We start from the raw sequence: 14,974 nt of genomic DNA, 5'->3' as shown, positions 1-14,974 counted from the left end.
TTCTTCTTAGGGATAGGGGCAACTCCCCGACTTCCTGCAGTAGTGCCTCTCTCCCAGTAATTAATAACAAGAAGAAAGTAGAAACCATTAAAAAGTTAAAAAGCAGCCATAATGAAAATAATAAGACACACAATAACAGATTATTGTCCCTTAGTAGTAATAATCATAGAAATAGATACTGTCAGTATGTATTTCTATGTAATAATTAATACAAGATAATCAATACCTGAGATATTGTCAGTAACAGTGATAATACATGTATTGACAATGGTTTGACAATATCACACCAACATTAATAGGGTTTCTCAATATCACAACTTCGTAAGACCAACATTAATAGGGTTTCACAATATCACAACTTCATATATAACAGATAATCTCAATATTACCAGTTGAATCAATAGAGAATCTATATCAATGGTAATTAATTAAATGGACATCAGTTTGCTTGATAATGTTATATTGATTTATTATTCAAAAAATACAGGTCAAATTACTTTCATGTTTCATGTTTATTATATTTCTATTGTTTTTATTATACATTTAGCATGTGTTAGTTTAATACTTATATATATTTTATAACATACTTAAATATGTAAACTGCCAAATATATAAATTGTACACATGTAATTATTATACACCCACACATAGTTTTCTTTTGTATAAACTGAACATTAATTTTCTTTTTACAAGTAAATTTATGCTTTTTGTATTGATTTTCTATTGCAGTGGCTCCCCTAATTGATATTTTACACTTAAAAGTTTTATCCAATGCTTTTCCTTTAGTCTGGTTCTTCATATAAAGAGTCATGTGCTGAAAAGAGCTGGAGTACATTTCATACCATTATACCAGCTATATCTCAAGATTTAGTTCAACGTTTTAACTTGGATAGAAATTTTATTATACTTCTATGTATTAAGTTTTTTAATGCACTAGTTTTTGAAAATATTTTAGACAAACAAAGTGAAAATGACCCTCACGTACAGGGTGTGAATTCAGAGGAGAGCAGTATTGTCGTTTACATTGGTGGGAGTATCATTCACAAATTTCTTAAAAAATATAATGAAATCAATTATAAAAATCGTTACGACATATTCAGTTGCATGAAAAGTGAATATTGTTCCACTGATTTTAATAATCAACATGATTTAGTTGAATTATTTGATAGAGGGGGTTTAACTCACATTACAAATAAAACTGCAGATTTTTTCATTGGTTTAGAGATGTGTTTAGACGCATGTATCCCGGTAAACAGATACATCTGAATTTGTCAAAGAAAGATTTCCGTGTCAGTTGCATGACAAACAATTTAATTAAGAGCGATTTCTTTTATGCTACCAATGAAACAGAACAATTTACAGACAAAGATTTAGATGAATGTATGATTCTTTGCATAGACATGTTTTTTTTAATAAGAGCACATCACAAATGTAAGCGCATGATACAACATTATGTGAGAGAATGTAAAGGTAAGAAATCCAAAATCAACAAAGGACTACGAAAAGACTTAAAAAAGATGACAAAATAAATGATAAATTTTGAAGGTTGTACATTTTGAATTAATTTAGAGTACTCAACATCCTTCAGTTCTCTAAAATGCACATTTTAAAGTTTGCACTGTAAATTTTGTTCATAAGATATGATCTTTATTGGTATTTGGGGTGATAAATTAAATATTAGTCACTAAACAAATACAATTTTATTTACCATCTATGTTTCAAACTTGACACAAAAGCTTGATAATAAAGGGTGCTGGTGACAATAAAAGTCAAATTTTTTTAGTTATGCCTGCATCAAATTTGGGCATTAACAATATTAATGCTAATTGCAAGTACTAAAAACATAAGGCACACTTTTCGGCTATAGATCTTATACATTCTTCGATTATCAAAAACAAGCCAATAGTGAGGCTGATGACCCCCCTACTGACATCCCAAAATAAATAGATGGCACATACTAATTAAAAATAGGCTGGTGGCTGCCAGGCAGGATACGCCCACTTTTGAAGGTTTTTGGTCCATAAAAGTGTCAATTATTATTCGATTTTCATAAAATTTTCATCATGTGATGCCTAATGTTATAAAACTAATTTAACATTTTTAGTATCACCGGAAGTAAAGTCATTTTGGCAAAAACTGTATTTTTAGGCTTCAAAACAAATATTTTATTCAAATGAGTCTGATTTGTAATGTTTTAAAAATTATGATATTTGATTCCAATCAACAAATAGAATGAACCTATACGATCATACAGATACCACAAAATGGTTTCTAACTTGTACGGTGAGGCCCCCACTACTGTAGTTCTAGGTATTTTTTAATATTATTAGTTAAAAATGTAAGAGCCAAATCTGCCTATTGCTGGTGTATGCTGTCTTCATTAGCCCCAGTCAAAGCTGAACATGAAAACATTCATCTCTATTTATTTCATGTGAAATAAAAGATATTATTTAGACATTTATTCATCAAAATCGAATAAAAATTGTGACCCATAGAGCGTCCACAAGCAAAATGTGAATGGACGGACAGGGGTGACAACAATATACGTAAGATGAAAATGTGAGTGTATAAAAACGAGGGCTGAGGGGTTTGCAGGAACATGGTTGGACTCAACAAGCTTCTGTCGACGTCTTGTTGCGTCGCTTCTTCTTTAAAGGAGTGTCATCAATCTCTATTTCATACTGTTTGCTGCTTCTTTTTACGTTTCCATTTGGTTTTATTTGAAGAGCTAGACTTCTTTGTAAACGAAGTTTATTTTCTTGGTAACTGTAATTTAAAAATAAATCATTATATTTTTGTAAAAAAAACCCCAGCTTGTTATTGTAGTTGCTTGACATATACTTTAGTGATATATACATTACATTTGAGCTGAACATTAATAAAAGAGATATTGTGGGTGGGGGAGGACTTACCCAAATTCAAATACGGTTGGATTATCACTCCGTCTTCCCAAGGCCCTATGTCGGCCAAAATGTTCCTCAACAGGATCCTGACAGAATTTGTTTGTCAGCACAAATTTGACCCCATGTTGAATAAGATACTTTGTGGCTTCAACAACAGCTTTTGCTGCAAAAAAAAGATAGGTATTTTTATTTGAAATACATCTTTATTGGATAATCAGTAATTTAAAAAATATGTAAATTTCAAAATGAATTCGGTATATAGTACACACAGTTACAAAACTCAACCCAAAAGATATGACACAGTTTAGTTTCCATAATATTAATGTTACATAAACTTACTGGTCATTGATATGATAAGAACATCTTGGATTTTTCTGTTTTGCTGAAGCCTTGTCTGTTGTCAACTTGATCTTTCAAGTCTCTAAGATAACCCAAAAAGTCTTCTGTTAAGAACTATGGAGATAAAAAAAATCAGAATTAAAGATGCATTACTTTACTCAAGTCCTTTGGCCTCCAATGTTATATAAATTATTTAGACATTTATTTACATGATAAGCCTATAATCAACTCTCTAGACCAGATTTAAAGGGATTTGAACAGAAGCGAGATTTAAGAATTTTACGATAAAATGGAAAATTGAGGCTCAATAATAAATCTTCAAACAGTTTAAACTTTGCTGAGAAAGAAGTAATTTGAATAAAGAAGTAATTTGAATAAAATATGCAATATACATGTAATATATTTTTCATTATCTGTAGCAAGAACAGTCAGCTCTTTAACTATATCTTATAATATGCATCTTTAAGATAAAAAGACTAATTTTGTGAACTCTCCAAAAGTTGGCAAATATAAATACCTAGATCGTATCTGGAAACAAATTAAATGAAAATAGTAATTTTCTCACTTGAAATCGTGGGTCATCCACGCTTGTGTATGGCATTAAGTCTGGTTTCCTTTTTCTTTCACCTTCATACAAAGACCTAACATTTAAGCAGTCAAAAAAACGGTCAACTAGTTTGATGAATTTTGCTGTTTCTGTAGCTGCTTCACCACCATATTCCTCTATAACCAATCCAACCGATCTGCTTAAAACCTGGAAAACACAAATATAATGAGACTATAAAATCATGATCATAAATCAGACACATTTTTGATTACCGGTACTTTGGCAAAATATTTAAGTTTTCAGTCAGGCCTGGAAATAATTGCTTTATATGTTAATCAGTGCTGGACAAAATGACAGACACCAGAGGTTTTGTGTCTGACAAAGCCTGAATCTGTGCCTGACATTGTCAGTGACAGGTGCCTTATTTCCAGGCTTGTTTTCAGTATTGTATTTAATATCTACATAATAAGCTTACCTGAGCAGCAAGGTTCACCTTCATGACGGAAAATGATGTTAGATGAACGTGATTGTAAGTCAGTTTTGTAGCTTTGCTCAACTCGTTTTGCATGTCTCTCTCATAAACATCAACAACATGCCTTTATAAGAGGTTCTTACCATTTTTCTAATAAAACAATGGATCTATTAGATTTTGATACAAAGCTATTCATAATAAAAGTACATTTCAAACTGAATGTCTCCTTTTACTATAGAATTAATTTTATAACTTAAACATACATTGTGCAAGAGCTAAATCTGCCTATAACAGGTCTTTCTTTAGGCCTGATACGTTATCTAAATTATTAATTAGACATTAATAAACTTATCCAGACCATAATCAACTCTCGATGCCATCATTAGCCTGTGGTACTTAGTTGATTTGAATACATTTTGTGATAAATTAACATAAAATGGCTAATCCAGACTTTCTTTATTATAATACTAACGTTAGTATTGATGATGGAGGCTTGCCTAAATTTGAATGGCAAATATCTCGGTTCAGAGTAAAGCATATTCTGTTTTCATTACATGTATATTTAATTATTATACCGGTAGCGAGAACTGTCAGCTCTTTATCTAATCTTACCCCATGCCCCTTTAATGGTAGAAAATAATATTTGGAGTGTAATTAAAGTTATCCAATATAAAGTGATCAGACTAAAGTATTTCAACTAATGCCACACTACAATTCTTTTAGGTAATAATACTCCTGTTTTAGTTCTATTACTTTCAAAAACTATGAACTCGATCACCCATAACAATCTTGAATTTTGCTTACTTCCTGAAGCTGAAAGATTATTCCTTATGGTCTTCAAAAGATGTGGAGCATCTGAGAGAAAAAATATCTCTCTATCTGGCGAAAATAGATTAGTTGTTTATATACTATATCATCCTTTCCATGAAGACCAATAAATTTCATATTAGAAGATGCCTTATCAGATGTACTAGCTATAACCTACAAATACAGAAATCATTAACATCAATTTGATTTAAAAAGAATACAGCTATTTTGTGAAAAATATAAGTGTCAATAAAATGGTATTATTTGTTACAATGCCATATTGAGTAATACACAACATAGTACATGTTCTTTCACTTGGGTTTCCAATTACAATCGGAGTGTATTCGTTCAGTGACATTGCATACCTAATAAGCTTATTCTTATTTTTTGTTTGAGTGTTAATAATAAGTTTAACAATAAATTTCCATATTAATACTAACCTTCAGATTACAGTAAGTCTCAAGATGAGCAACAGCTTCCCAAAATATTGCATATAAATCAGTCGCTGTGGTTGATTTTGTAGGAAACCATCCAATGCTATACTTTAAATTGCTATTCACTCCAACAACCATCAAAACCAAACAATGTGTAGCAACATTCTGTGAAAGACTTCCACCTTCATTAGCACTGAAATATATATTGATACAAATTTACGAAGAACATTTTCCAGTCATTTTATGTTTAGAATGTGAAGAAACCGACAGTAGTTTAAAATTTTAAGACCAGAAAAACAATATTCCAGTCAATTAAAAATACAAGAAATTAGATGGCTTTTCATTTGGGAACATAATTATTTTGGCAAGGCATATGTTCAGACTTTAGCAAAAGAAGTCAAATACTTGTAAAATTTGCAAATTATGTATATGACACATATCACTGTCATGCCACCATTATTTATGCCAACCATTAACTTTCAAAGTATAAGTGGACAACATTTCACTTATAGTATTATTAATATCATTCATTTAGAAGTTAAAATATTCAAACTTAGAAGACTGAAGTGACCCCTTCATATCCAGGTAGGTAGGCATTCCTAGGAGATAAACCGTTAAAACAGACTGTTTATAATTTAGAAGACTGTTGGTCATTTGATACTGCTTATGCTACGTTCCCATTGGCACGATTCGTGCTATATGGTTTTAATCGTGGAGTAATGTGGGGATTCTATCATATCTAATCATATAATGAGGTCAGTCGAAGCAATTGCGTTGAGTGTATCGAAACGTATCCGAACATATCTGTACATAGCAGGTCCTGCTCTTGATAGGGACAATTGTATTGTAACGAATCGCACGACAGTGGAAACCTGGCATAAAAGGATCTAAGGCTGAGAAAATATTAATGTCAATATTAATTATAGGAATATTAATAATTTCTGAGTTAATTCGTTATTCAAGAGGATGAGCATAAAGCAACATACTGCCAAATTAACCTTTTGCCGCATTGTCCTTTAATACATAATATCACTTACTTGTTAATGAAACCAATAACATTTCCTGTCTGTCTATCAAATACCAAATCAGATTTAATAGACATCTTATCCATCAGCAAGACAACCCATCTCTGCTCCTCTTTTAACTGATCAGCTGCTTCCTTTATTTCTATGAGAACATCTGTATGAAATCCTGGTTGAGGTTTAATAAAGTTTGTAAAATCACGAAGAGTTGATTCCCCTGGAAGTCTTAAAATTCCACACTCTCGTAAAGACCTATAGGTATATGAACTTTGAGAATGTAGAAGAATGGCCAGTCTGATCATCATTGGGTGCCAGCTGTGATCTCTGTTTTTCTTAGAAAAGGCGCTTTTCTGTTCATTCCAAAAAGGCTTTACAAAAGGATCTGTGACAGAGCTGCTATCCATTACATTGAACAGAGATTTGTGCATGTCTCTTTCAATGGGAATACATTCCTTGGCAAGTTGTTTTTTTAATTGATTTTAGATGTTTACTAACTTTCTTTAATTGTTTTCGCGATTCTTTAAGCGCTCTAGTCAGTATTCCCTTACTGACACGTTGAAGTGGTGTTTTGGATGAAACTATTTTAAATGAGCGGGTTCCAATCACACGCTTATGTCGTCTTACTATATTTCGCTTGACCTGTCGACAGTTTGTACAAAGAAAAGTACTAGGTATTTTATTATTATGATTGGAGATGATTCCTAAACATTGTTTAGAGCGGACAGAACTTGCATAATTGATACTACTTTCAGATGTTGAATTCATTAATAACTGACGAAAATGATTAGATGTTTCTGACTGGAGTTCAGAATATGTCTGAAGTTCAGGAGATGTTATTCCCGTACAAAAATGTAGAGTTTCTATATAATTAATAATTGATGTTATGGAACTAGTTGAAACTATAAAAGTATTTGGTATAAGATAATCATTAAGATGTACTGTGAAACTCATCGATTTATATACACTGGCAACAATTTGACAGCCTCCTAATCTTACAAGGATAATCTTATCAGGATCAGATGAATCGCAGCACCATCCATTTGGAATTTTATATTTAGTAGATTCTTTCAATGCATCAAATGGGAAAGATGGACCAGTAGAACTACCACAAGACAAGACGGAAGATGAAATTCTTGATTTCTGTAAAGATAATTATAATAGTTACTTAGAATATTTCAGACTATTTCAATTTAGTAATTAAAAAAGTGAACCCATCAAAATTAAATGATTAATTAAACAGCCAAGTAACTTACACAGACATTATGTAAGATTAGATTGAGAGCTGACAATTCTTGTTAAACTTGTAGTTTAAAAAAAATATATAAATGACATTGAGAGTTGATTATGGGCTTGTAAGTTAATTAATGTCTGATTAATAATTCATATAACATTTAAAGGCCTAAAGAAAGACCAGTAAAGGCATATTTAACTCTTACATAATGCCTGCTCAATTTCATAATTAAACAGTATAGATAATGGTATAGTCAAATTGTTGCAAGAATCAGATTCTCACAATTTCTAGCATTTCACATTAGGCCTATTTAGATGCACTCTTGCATGGCAATTATTCCCAATGTGACAAGACTAATTTTTTACTGGGGGTGTAAATATTACCTCATTTCAAAGAAATTAAATGAAATGGGGTCTCATCGAGTCATATGAACATATATACATCAATCCCTTGTTTTGGATACAAATATTTTATTTGATATAGGCCTTTATTATCAGATAAAGAAAATCTTTATGGAAATATACATATAAAGAAATACATATTACACTTACGGGTGGTTTCCTGGCAGGTAATTTTGGTGTTATTATAGTCTTTTGAGGCAGATGAAGAGTGGGTAAACTTCCAGGTTTTAACTGTCTTCTTATTTTTCCAGTACTGCAGGTAGTAGCTGTAATATAAATATAAACAATTTTAGGATAGCTTTTGTACATTGCTTAAGCTATGTTGTTGTCTAGAAACAATTTATAATGATAATTAAACCTGTATTATTGGTAGTCCTCTGCCCTCAGACCAATTGATGGGTTTCCCTGGGCCCCCGTGGTGGTGAAGAATATCTGACATGACAAGAAAACGAAACCAGCTTGATTCACCTTTCCTGCACCCCATTCATAAAACATTTATCTCTGCAGATTTAGGCCATATATATAGATGTCAATTTTTTTTTCGAACTAAACCATGCTCAATCGTCCAAAGGTCAGAGTCCAAGTTCGACCCTTGACAGACCTACGTACTTATAAACTTGTAAAGATATATCTTTCAATCAATATCATAATTCTTTAGTTTTGTTCACTTAGCCTTATATTTTATAACATGATGATGCAATCCAATAACAGAATTCTACATGGGACTTCATTATCAAAGATTATGTTTGTATTAATCCAATCGAATAAATAATATCTAAAAAAAAAATATTATATGTGTCACTGCTCTATAATTCATAAAGTACTGTAATACTAGTAATAGGGCTGGGCCTATACATAGATAATACCGTATGATTGCCGACTCATGAATTCTCGACGTTATGTTGCGAAACGCGTGAAACGGCGACAAAGGTGGTTGATCACTTCCGGTCTTCTAGCTGTTCTCGCTGTTTGTTTACGATAGGCCCAGTAGCGATATTTTTATTTAGCGCATTCTTGTAGTTTAAATGTGGCATCATCTGGTTAAATGGAAACGAGAAATAGAAGGAATGTTCGAGGTAAGAATAAAAATGAATATCTTATAATTTTGATATTATATTGTATTATAAATAAGTATTACATTTCATGAAAATCTCGACACGTGTGTTGCCCAGTTAAGGCAAAGTTTGACAGCTTTGACCTACTTTTAAAAATCGGCAAAATAGAGTTTTCAATTCATTAATTTGTAAAATAATACTTGCAGATCATTAATAAATCGTAAATATATAAAATACAGTTTGGTATGAATAATAACATGGCTGTGCTGGCTATAGCTTTTAATTACACAATTTTTTAAAAATCTTTTGTATTTTCAGCAGAACTGTACTGTACTGCCTGGTGGTAGCCTACCTGTCTTTTGTTTGCTACCTAGGGGCCTAGGGGAGTGCCAGCTTGTGAAGCAAATATATTACATGTTGATTTATTGTGATACTGATCAATAATTGTATGTTTTATTTATGTTATTTACTTCTTTTCATATTGTGTGTGTGGGGGGAGGGGGTATAAATATTGAGACACTAGACACTAATATATTGATAAAGTATTTTATTTTATGTATCTATTTATTTATATTTTTTTTTATTTTTTTATTTCATATTTTTTTTGGGGGGGGGGGGGAGGGGATATTATTATTTTCATTATTTTATTTGTTTTATTTTAATAATCAACAAGGGATTTGGTTTAAATTGTTTGATTGTATTATATCATTATTGATTTTAATTTTGTATAGTTGAATTAAGCATAATTATTTAATTTTATGTATTTCAAACATAGAAAATAAACCATTCAAGCTATGTGTAATGTGTTTGTATGGTTATGTTGATGGTTAAATAGGTTGAGAATTGAAGCCAAATGACCAATTTTCGCGAAAAAGGGATCTGCCAGTTGGTGTTACAGAATTCAGTCAATTTTGCTCCGATATTGATAATGTTGGTTTTGTTACAATGCTGAGATGTATGGCTTTTCAGGAAATAACACGGTTCTGGAGAAAATTTAATATTTAAAAATAGCTGCCGGTCGATATTTAAGGATGTGGGTTTACAGTTCCATGTAATTAAATTAATCATTAAAATTATAACCTACAATTTTTGTTTCAATTAAATAAGTTAATCTTAACAATAATATTAGGCTGTTTCATTTTTTGATTTAAATAATTTAATCTTATCAGTTGAGGAAGAAAGAGTTGGTATTTCAATCTAATAAGGTGCCTATAAATTATATAATCATTCATCCAATTATGTAACATTAACATTGTCTGATCGCTTTATTTAATAATACATTTAAGTATTGTTAATTAAAGATGCATTTTTAAATGTTAAACAGGCATTATGTAAGAGCTAAATCTGCTTATTGCAGGTCTTTCTTTGGGCCTTAAATGTTATGTAAATTATCAATTAGACATTTATTAACATGAAAAGACCATAATCAACTCTCGATGCCATCTGATTGCTCAGATTTTAAATAGATTAGAACGGTATGGTGGTAAATTTTCAATATATTCAATTTGCATTATCTATTTTTGAAATGTTATAGTTAATAGCGAGAACGACCAACTCTTTATCTAAATCTTACATAATTCCCCTTCAAATTTATGTCTATTGTTATTGTATTATTTTAATTTAGGACATAAAGAAATATATTTTGGTTCTCGCTTGGATAACGTGTTTTAATTTTTTTTTTTTTAAAAAAACCCCTAACAAAACAGTCTTGTTAATTACTGCATGTAAATATTTTACCCCGGTTACACGAAGTAATTCTGCAAAAAAAATTTGACTAGATCTATAGGCTAATTTGTCAAGTATGCAAACAAGTTAAATGTTAATGACATGAATGATATTGGATACCGTAATCATATATTCATATAAACAACATGATGAGATAAATGTAGTGCCTTACAATTTTTAAAAACTCATCTGTTTCAAACAAGTTATAACTTAGAGCTAAAGACTTCGTGTAGGTATGTTTTGTCAAGCACTATGAACACAATTTTTGCAGAGTTTTGGCGCTATAGAAATGGACGTTCATTATATTTATTTATTTGGTTCTTCTGGAAAAATACATACATCTATTTAAACACCAAAAGTACTTGGTTGTTCAGTTCAAAAGCTCATAGTTCTAAATTTAAAAAAAAAACATCTTTCACATGATTTAATTAGCTATTTATTTTTATATCGAAGCCCGAAGAACAGAAAATCAAATTGGTGTGGCCAACATTGAAATATCAGATATCAAGGATGAAGTTGCCTTTATCAACTCTTGTAAATCTTTTAATGTACAGGATTCCTGGAAGCATCTATTTTAGAACAAAAATTCCTTTTCATTGATAACTAAAGTAATAATTCCTTTTTTATTTAATACTAATAGTGTTTTCTTTTTCCTTATATATAATTGTTATATCTACTGAAGCTAATTTAATTTCTCAACAAAGCCTAGATCAAAAAGACTATGAAATAATTGCTTACATTGGGGTGGATTTATATAAGTAAACTTTTTTCCAGTTGTGCAAGCTGAAAAAATAAAGTATGTGTATTTTTTTTATTTTTTTTTGGGGGGGGGGGGGTGTCTGCATTTATAAAATTAAATGACAGAGGGACTTAAAATAAATAAATGGCCATTTTCTAAAATTATTAATTAGGCCTAGATTGGAAAAGAATTTTGTAGGGATATTTACATCTTTATCAACTAAAGTATACAAACAAAGCTGAATTTATTAAAAAAATGCACATTTGAATATAAACAAGATTTTTAAAACTGTTCTAATATACCATGCAATTGATAATAAAATGCAACATCTAATTTTATTAATCATACTATAGATAGGCCTATACCGTAGGCCTGTGTGTGGCACAGAGGTGCAGGTTAGTTAGCTCGCAATATAACCTTTTTCCTTTTGCAAATTAAATTGTAGAACATTTTATTTGAAGTATTAGAAAAATAAAAATAAAGGTGTTTTGAAGTATTATCTCTATATCAAAAATATTTCCTAATTTTAGTGTAAATTGGTACGGTACATGAATGAATAATAGCCTTCTTAAACAAGTGTCAGTTTTATCATTGATGAATTGATAATTCAAAATATAAAATGATCTGCCAATGTACTGCCAGTATACTAGGCCTATAATAAAGTATAACTTATAAGATGAGCCTTAGGCCTACATATTACTACTAAAAGCTGCCTATTACTATTAATTAGTATTTATTTACATTACCGGTATTAAACAAGTGCCAGTTCTATCAGTATCATCGAACTGATAATAATAATAATATATTGAATTTAAAACGCTATTTCAGTGAACATCAAAATTAGGCAGCCAACATCAAAAGATTTTAACGAATCCGTGAGTTCCGATTGCTAAAATTTTTTTGTTTACAATTACATTTAGTATTTAGGCCCATACTATTACTGCAACTATAGGGCCTATATTATAGTCATCGACTTACAAATACTATAGGTATAGGGCCTATAGTATATTCTTTGAATGGCATTTAGTAATTGGAACATAATCAAAAACACACTTTTATGGATAACAATTACTATGGTTTATTTCACTGCGACGTTTCAACAAGGTTTCACAAGTCGTTATCAAGCATATACACAAATAAATAAAAATGAGAAAGATATGAATATAAATATACAAACATCAGTGCGAACTATCCAATGGAATGCAAGGTGAGTGAGCATGATTAGCTATAACAAGCTATTGATGTAACAAAGGTGTATAATCGTATATATTAGAATTGGCTTATATTCATATCTTTCTCATTTTTATTTATTTATTAGTAATTGTTATCCATAAAAGTGTGTTTTTGATTTTGGCCTATAGGCTAGTATAGTCACCGACTAGGCCTACTCCACTTACCGGTAAAAAAGCACTCATCTTCAAAATGTCTTGAGCAAATGGTTAGTCTGTCGATGTTCACACGATCCTCCCTAGTTGATTTTATGATGCGTAATAATTCTGATTTCCACTCAGGGTTGTTTCTTGGAAGTCCATGGAAGGAGAGGCCACGGTTTCTCAGCATTTTGACAGCAACCGGAAGTGGCAAATGCAAGCAGGCGTCAAACCCAGCTGTGACATAACATAACGCGATGACGTCATACGGTGGACATTCCCGTCAGTATATATTTCTATATAGCTCCAAAGCTATCGACTAAATTTATCTCAGATAAAGTAGCCTAGCTAAGACTCCAAAAAGACTTCTCAACCCCAGAAAGACCACTAGATACTACAAAGATCATCTAGTCCAAAAATAGATTTAAGGTTGTCTTTGTTTTTATTTTTATACCTTCGCAAGGTATAAGGTTTATTTTCTTTATATTTTGCATTCTTAATTTATCTTATTTTTTTTTACTTTATTTTCTTTAATTTACTTTAAAGAATAGAATATTCTTTAAAGTGTCATAAAATCGTAAAATTATGTTGGAATATCCCTACGTAAAGAAATGGAAAATATTTGAATTTTTTAAAATTCTAGAAAAAAATCGTTCCACTCACCTGATACGGGTCCAATTGTCTTATTCCACAGGCCCAACATTCTCCCGAACATCTCCCGTCAAGTTACACCATCCGCCAATAAAAATAAAGTTACGGTCAAACGTAATTACAGAGTTAACTGACCTTGAGCTTGGTGCACGCTATATCCATGTCTGTTTTGTCACAAATTCTTCTGTTTGTCAATGTCTACTGGCACTTCTTTATTCTTTGCACCTGTTATCTTATGTCTCGTCCTGCTATCTATTGTATTCTGTACATACATGTATATATAAAAACCTAATTATCCTTTTTCCACTAATCACATTGTAAATATTTCACTATATGTATATATAACATGTAATTGTCTGCGATATCACCTCGGTGGAAGCGGACGTTAAATAAAGCTATTTCACACACACAGTTCTCGAAACTGATTTGATAGTTTTTATACAACCCAATCATACAGTTTGAGTTATAGATTGATTTCCCGAAATGACCTAGTTTGTGTCGTGTGGACGTTGCCCCATCTCTCTCTCTCTATCTCTCTCTGTAGCTTTACTGGTATTCAAAGAAGACGTCATGTAGACAAAAGATATGTCATATAAATTTGATGACAAACAATTACTTATAGTGGGGCGGTTAAGCAAAAAATCGTGCAATTTGGGTTAAAAGCATGAAACTTGGCACATAGATGGCATCAACCCTACTGATTATTTTGGGATGTGGATCCACCTCAGCAGCTCCCCCTGGTGGTCGTTACGGCCATCTTTTCCAAAATGGCCGCCTATCCATTGAAATACATATAACTAGGGTGTCAAAATAAGACATTTTTTTACAAATTATTTCAGGCCAGCAATTTCCAAAGGCGAAATTGCTAGCTGAACACGATTTTTGAAAAAAGATTCATCTATTACGTCATTTTCGGTTGGGGTTTGTCTGATTTCAAAAATGGCCGCCAAAATTGAAAGAAAACTGAATTTCCAGATATGATGGGTGATTATCAAGCTTGTAATATATAAGGTTTTTGTTGTAATTGAACTGAAAAATAATCTCTAAAACTAGTTTCCCCAAATCCAAGATGGCGGAAATTCAAAATGGCGGCCAAAATATACCCAAAATGGCCGATTGGTCAGATTAAAGTCATTTCACTGTTTAATTTGGTTTGTAATATATAATTTAAAGGGTTTACAGTGTCACTGAACTTAAAATTAATCTAAAGAAAAAAATAGTTTCCAAAATCCAAGATGGCGGAAATTCAAAACGGCAACCAACATTTATCTAAAATGG

The 14,974-nt window shown here is 31.3% G+C and overlaps 1 protein-coding gene across 1 annotated transcript; it reads right to left on the bottom strand.

The window, feature by feature from the left end:
- Positions 1 to 214: 214 nt before the first annotated feature.
- On the bottom strand, positions 215 to 13,496 carry LOC126812587 (uncharacterized). Its single transcript, XM_056099184.1, has 10 exons — positions 13,073 to 13,496; positions 8,307 to 8,422; positions 6,540 to 7,664; positions 5,509 to 5,695; positions 5,066 to 5,242; positions 4,265 to 4,411; positions 3,808 to 3,996; positions 3,248 to 3,356; positions 2,913 to 3,066; positions 215 to 2,766 (listed from the first exon to the last, which is right to left on the bottom strand). Exons 6-10 carry the CDS (start codon positions 4,355 to 4,357, stop codon positions 2,610 to 2,612), a joined length of 702 nt encoding a protein of 233 aa, XP_055955159.1. The 5' UTR covers positions 4,358 to 4,411; positions 5,066 to 5,242; positions 5,509 to 5,695; positions 6,540 to 7,664; positions 8,307 to 8,422; positions 13,073 to 13,496; the 3' UTR covers positions 215 to 2,609.
- Positions 13,497 to 14,974: the final 1,478 nt, after the last annotated feature.

This window comes from Patella vulgata, chromosome 2 (genome assembly GCF_932274485.2).
Source record: "Patella vulgata chromosome 2, xgPatVulg1.2, whole genome shotgun sequence".
Classification (NCBI taxonomy): Eukaryota; Metazoa; Mollusca; class Gastropoda; family Patellidae; genus Patella; species Patella vulgata.
This window is presented reverse-complemented; position numbering and strand designations above follow the sequence as displayed.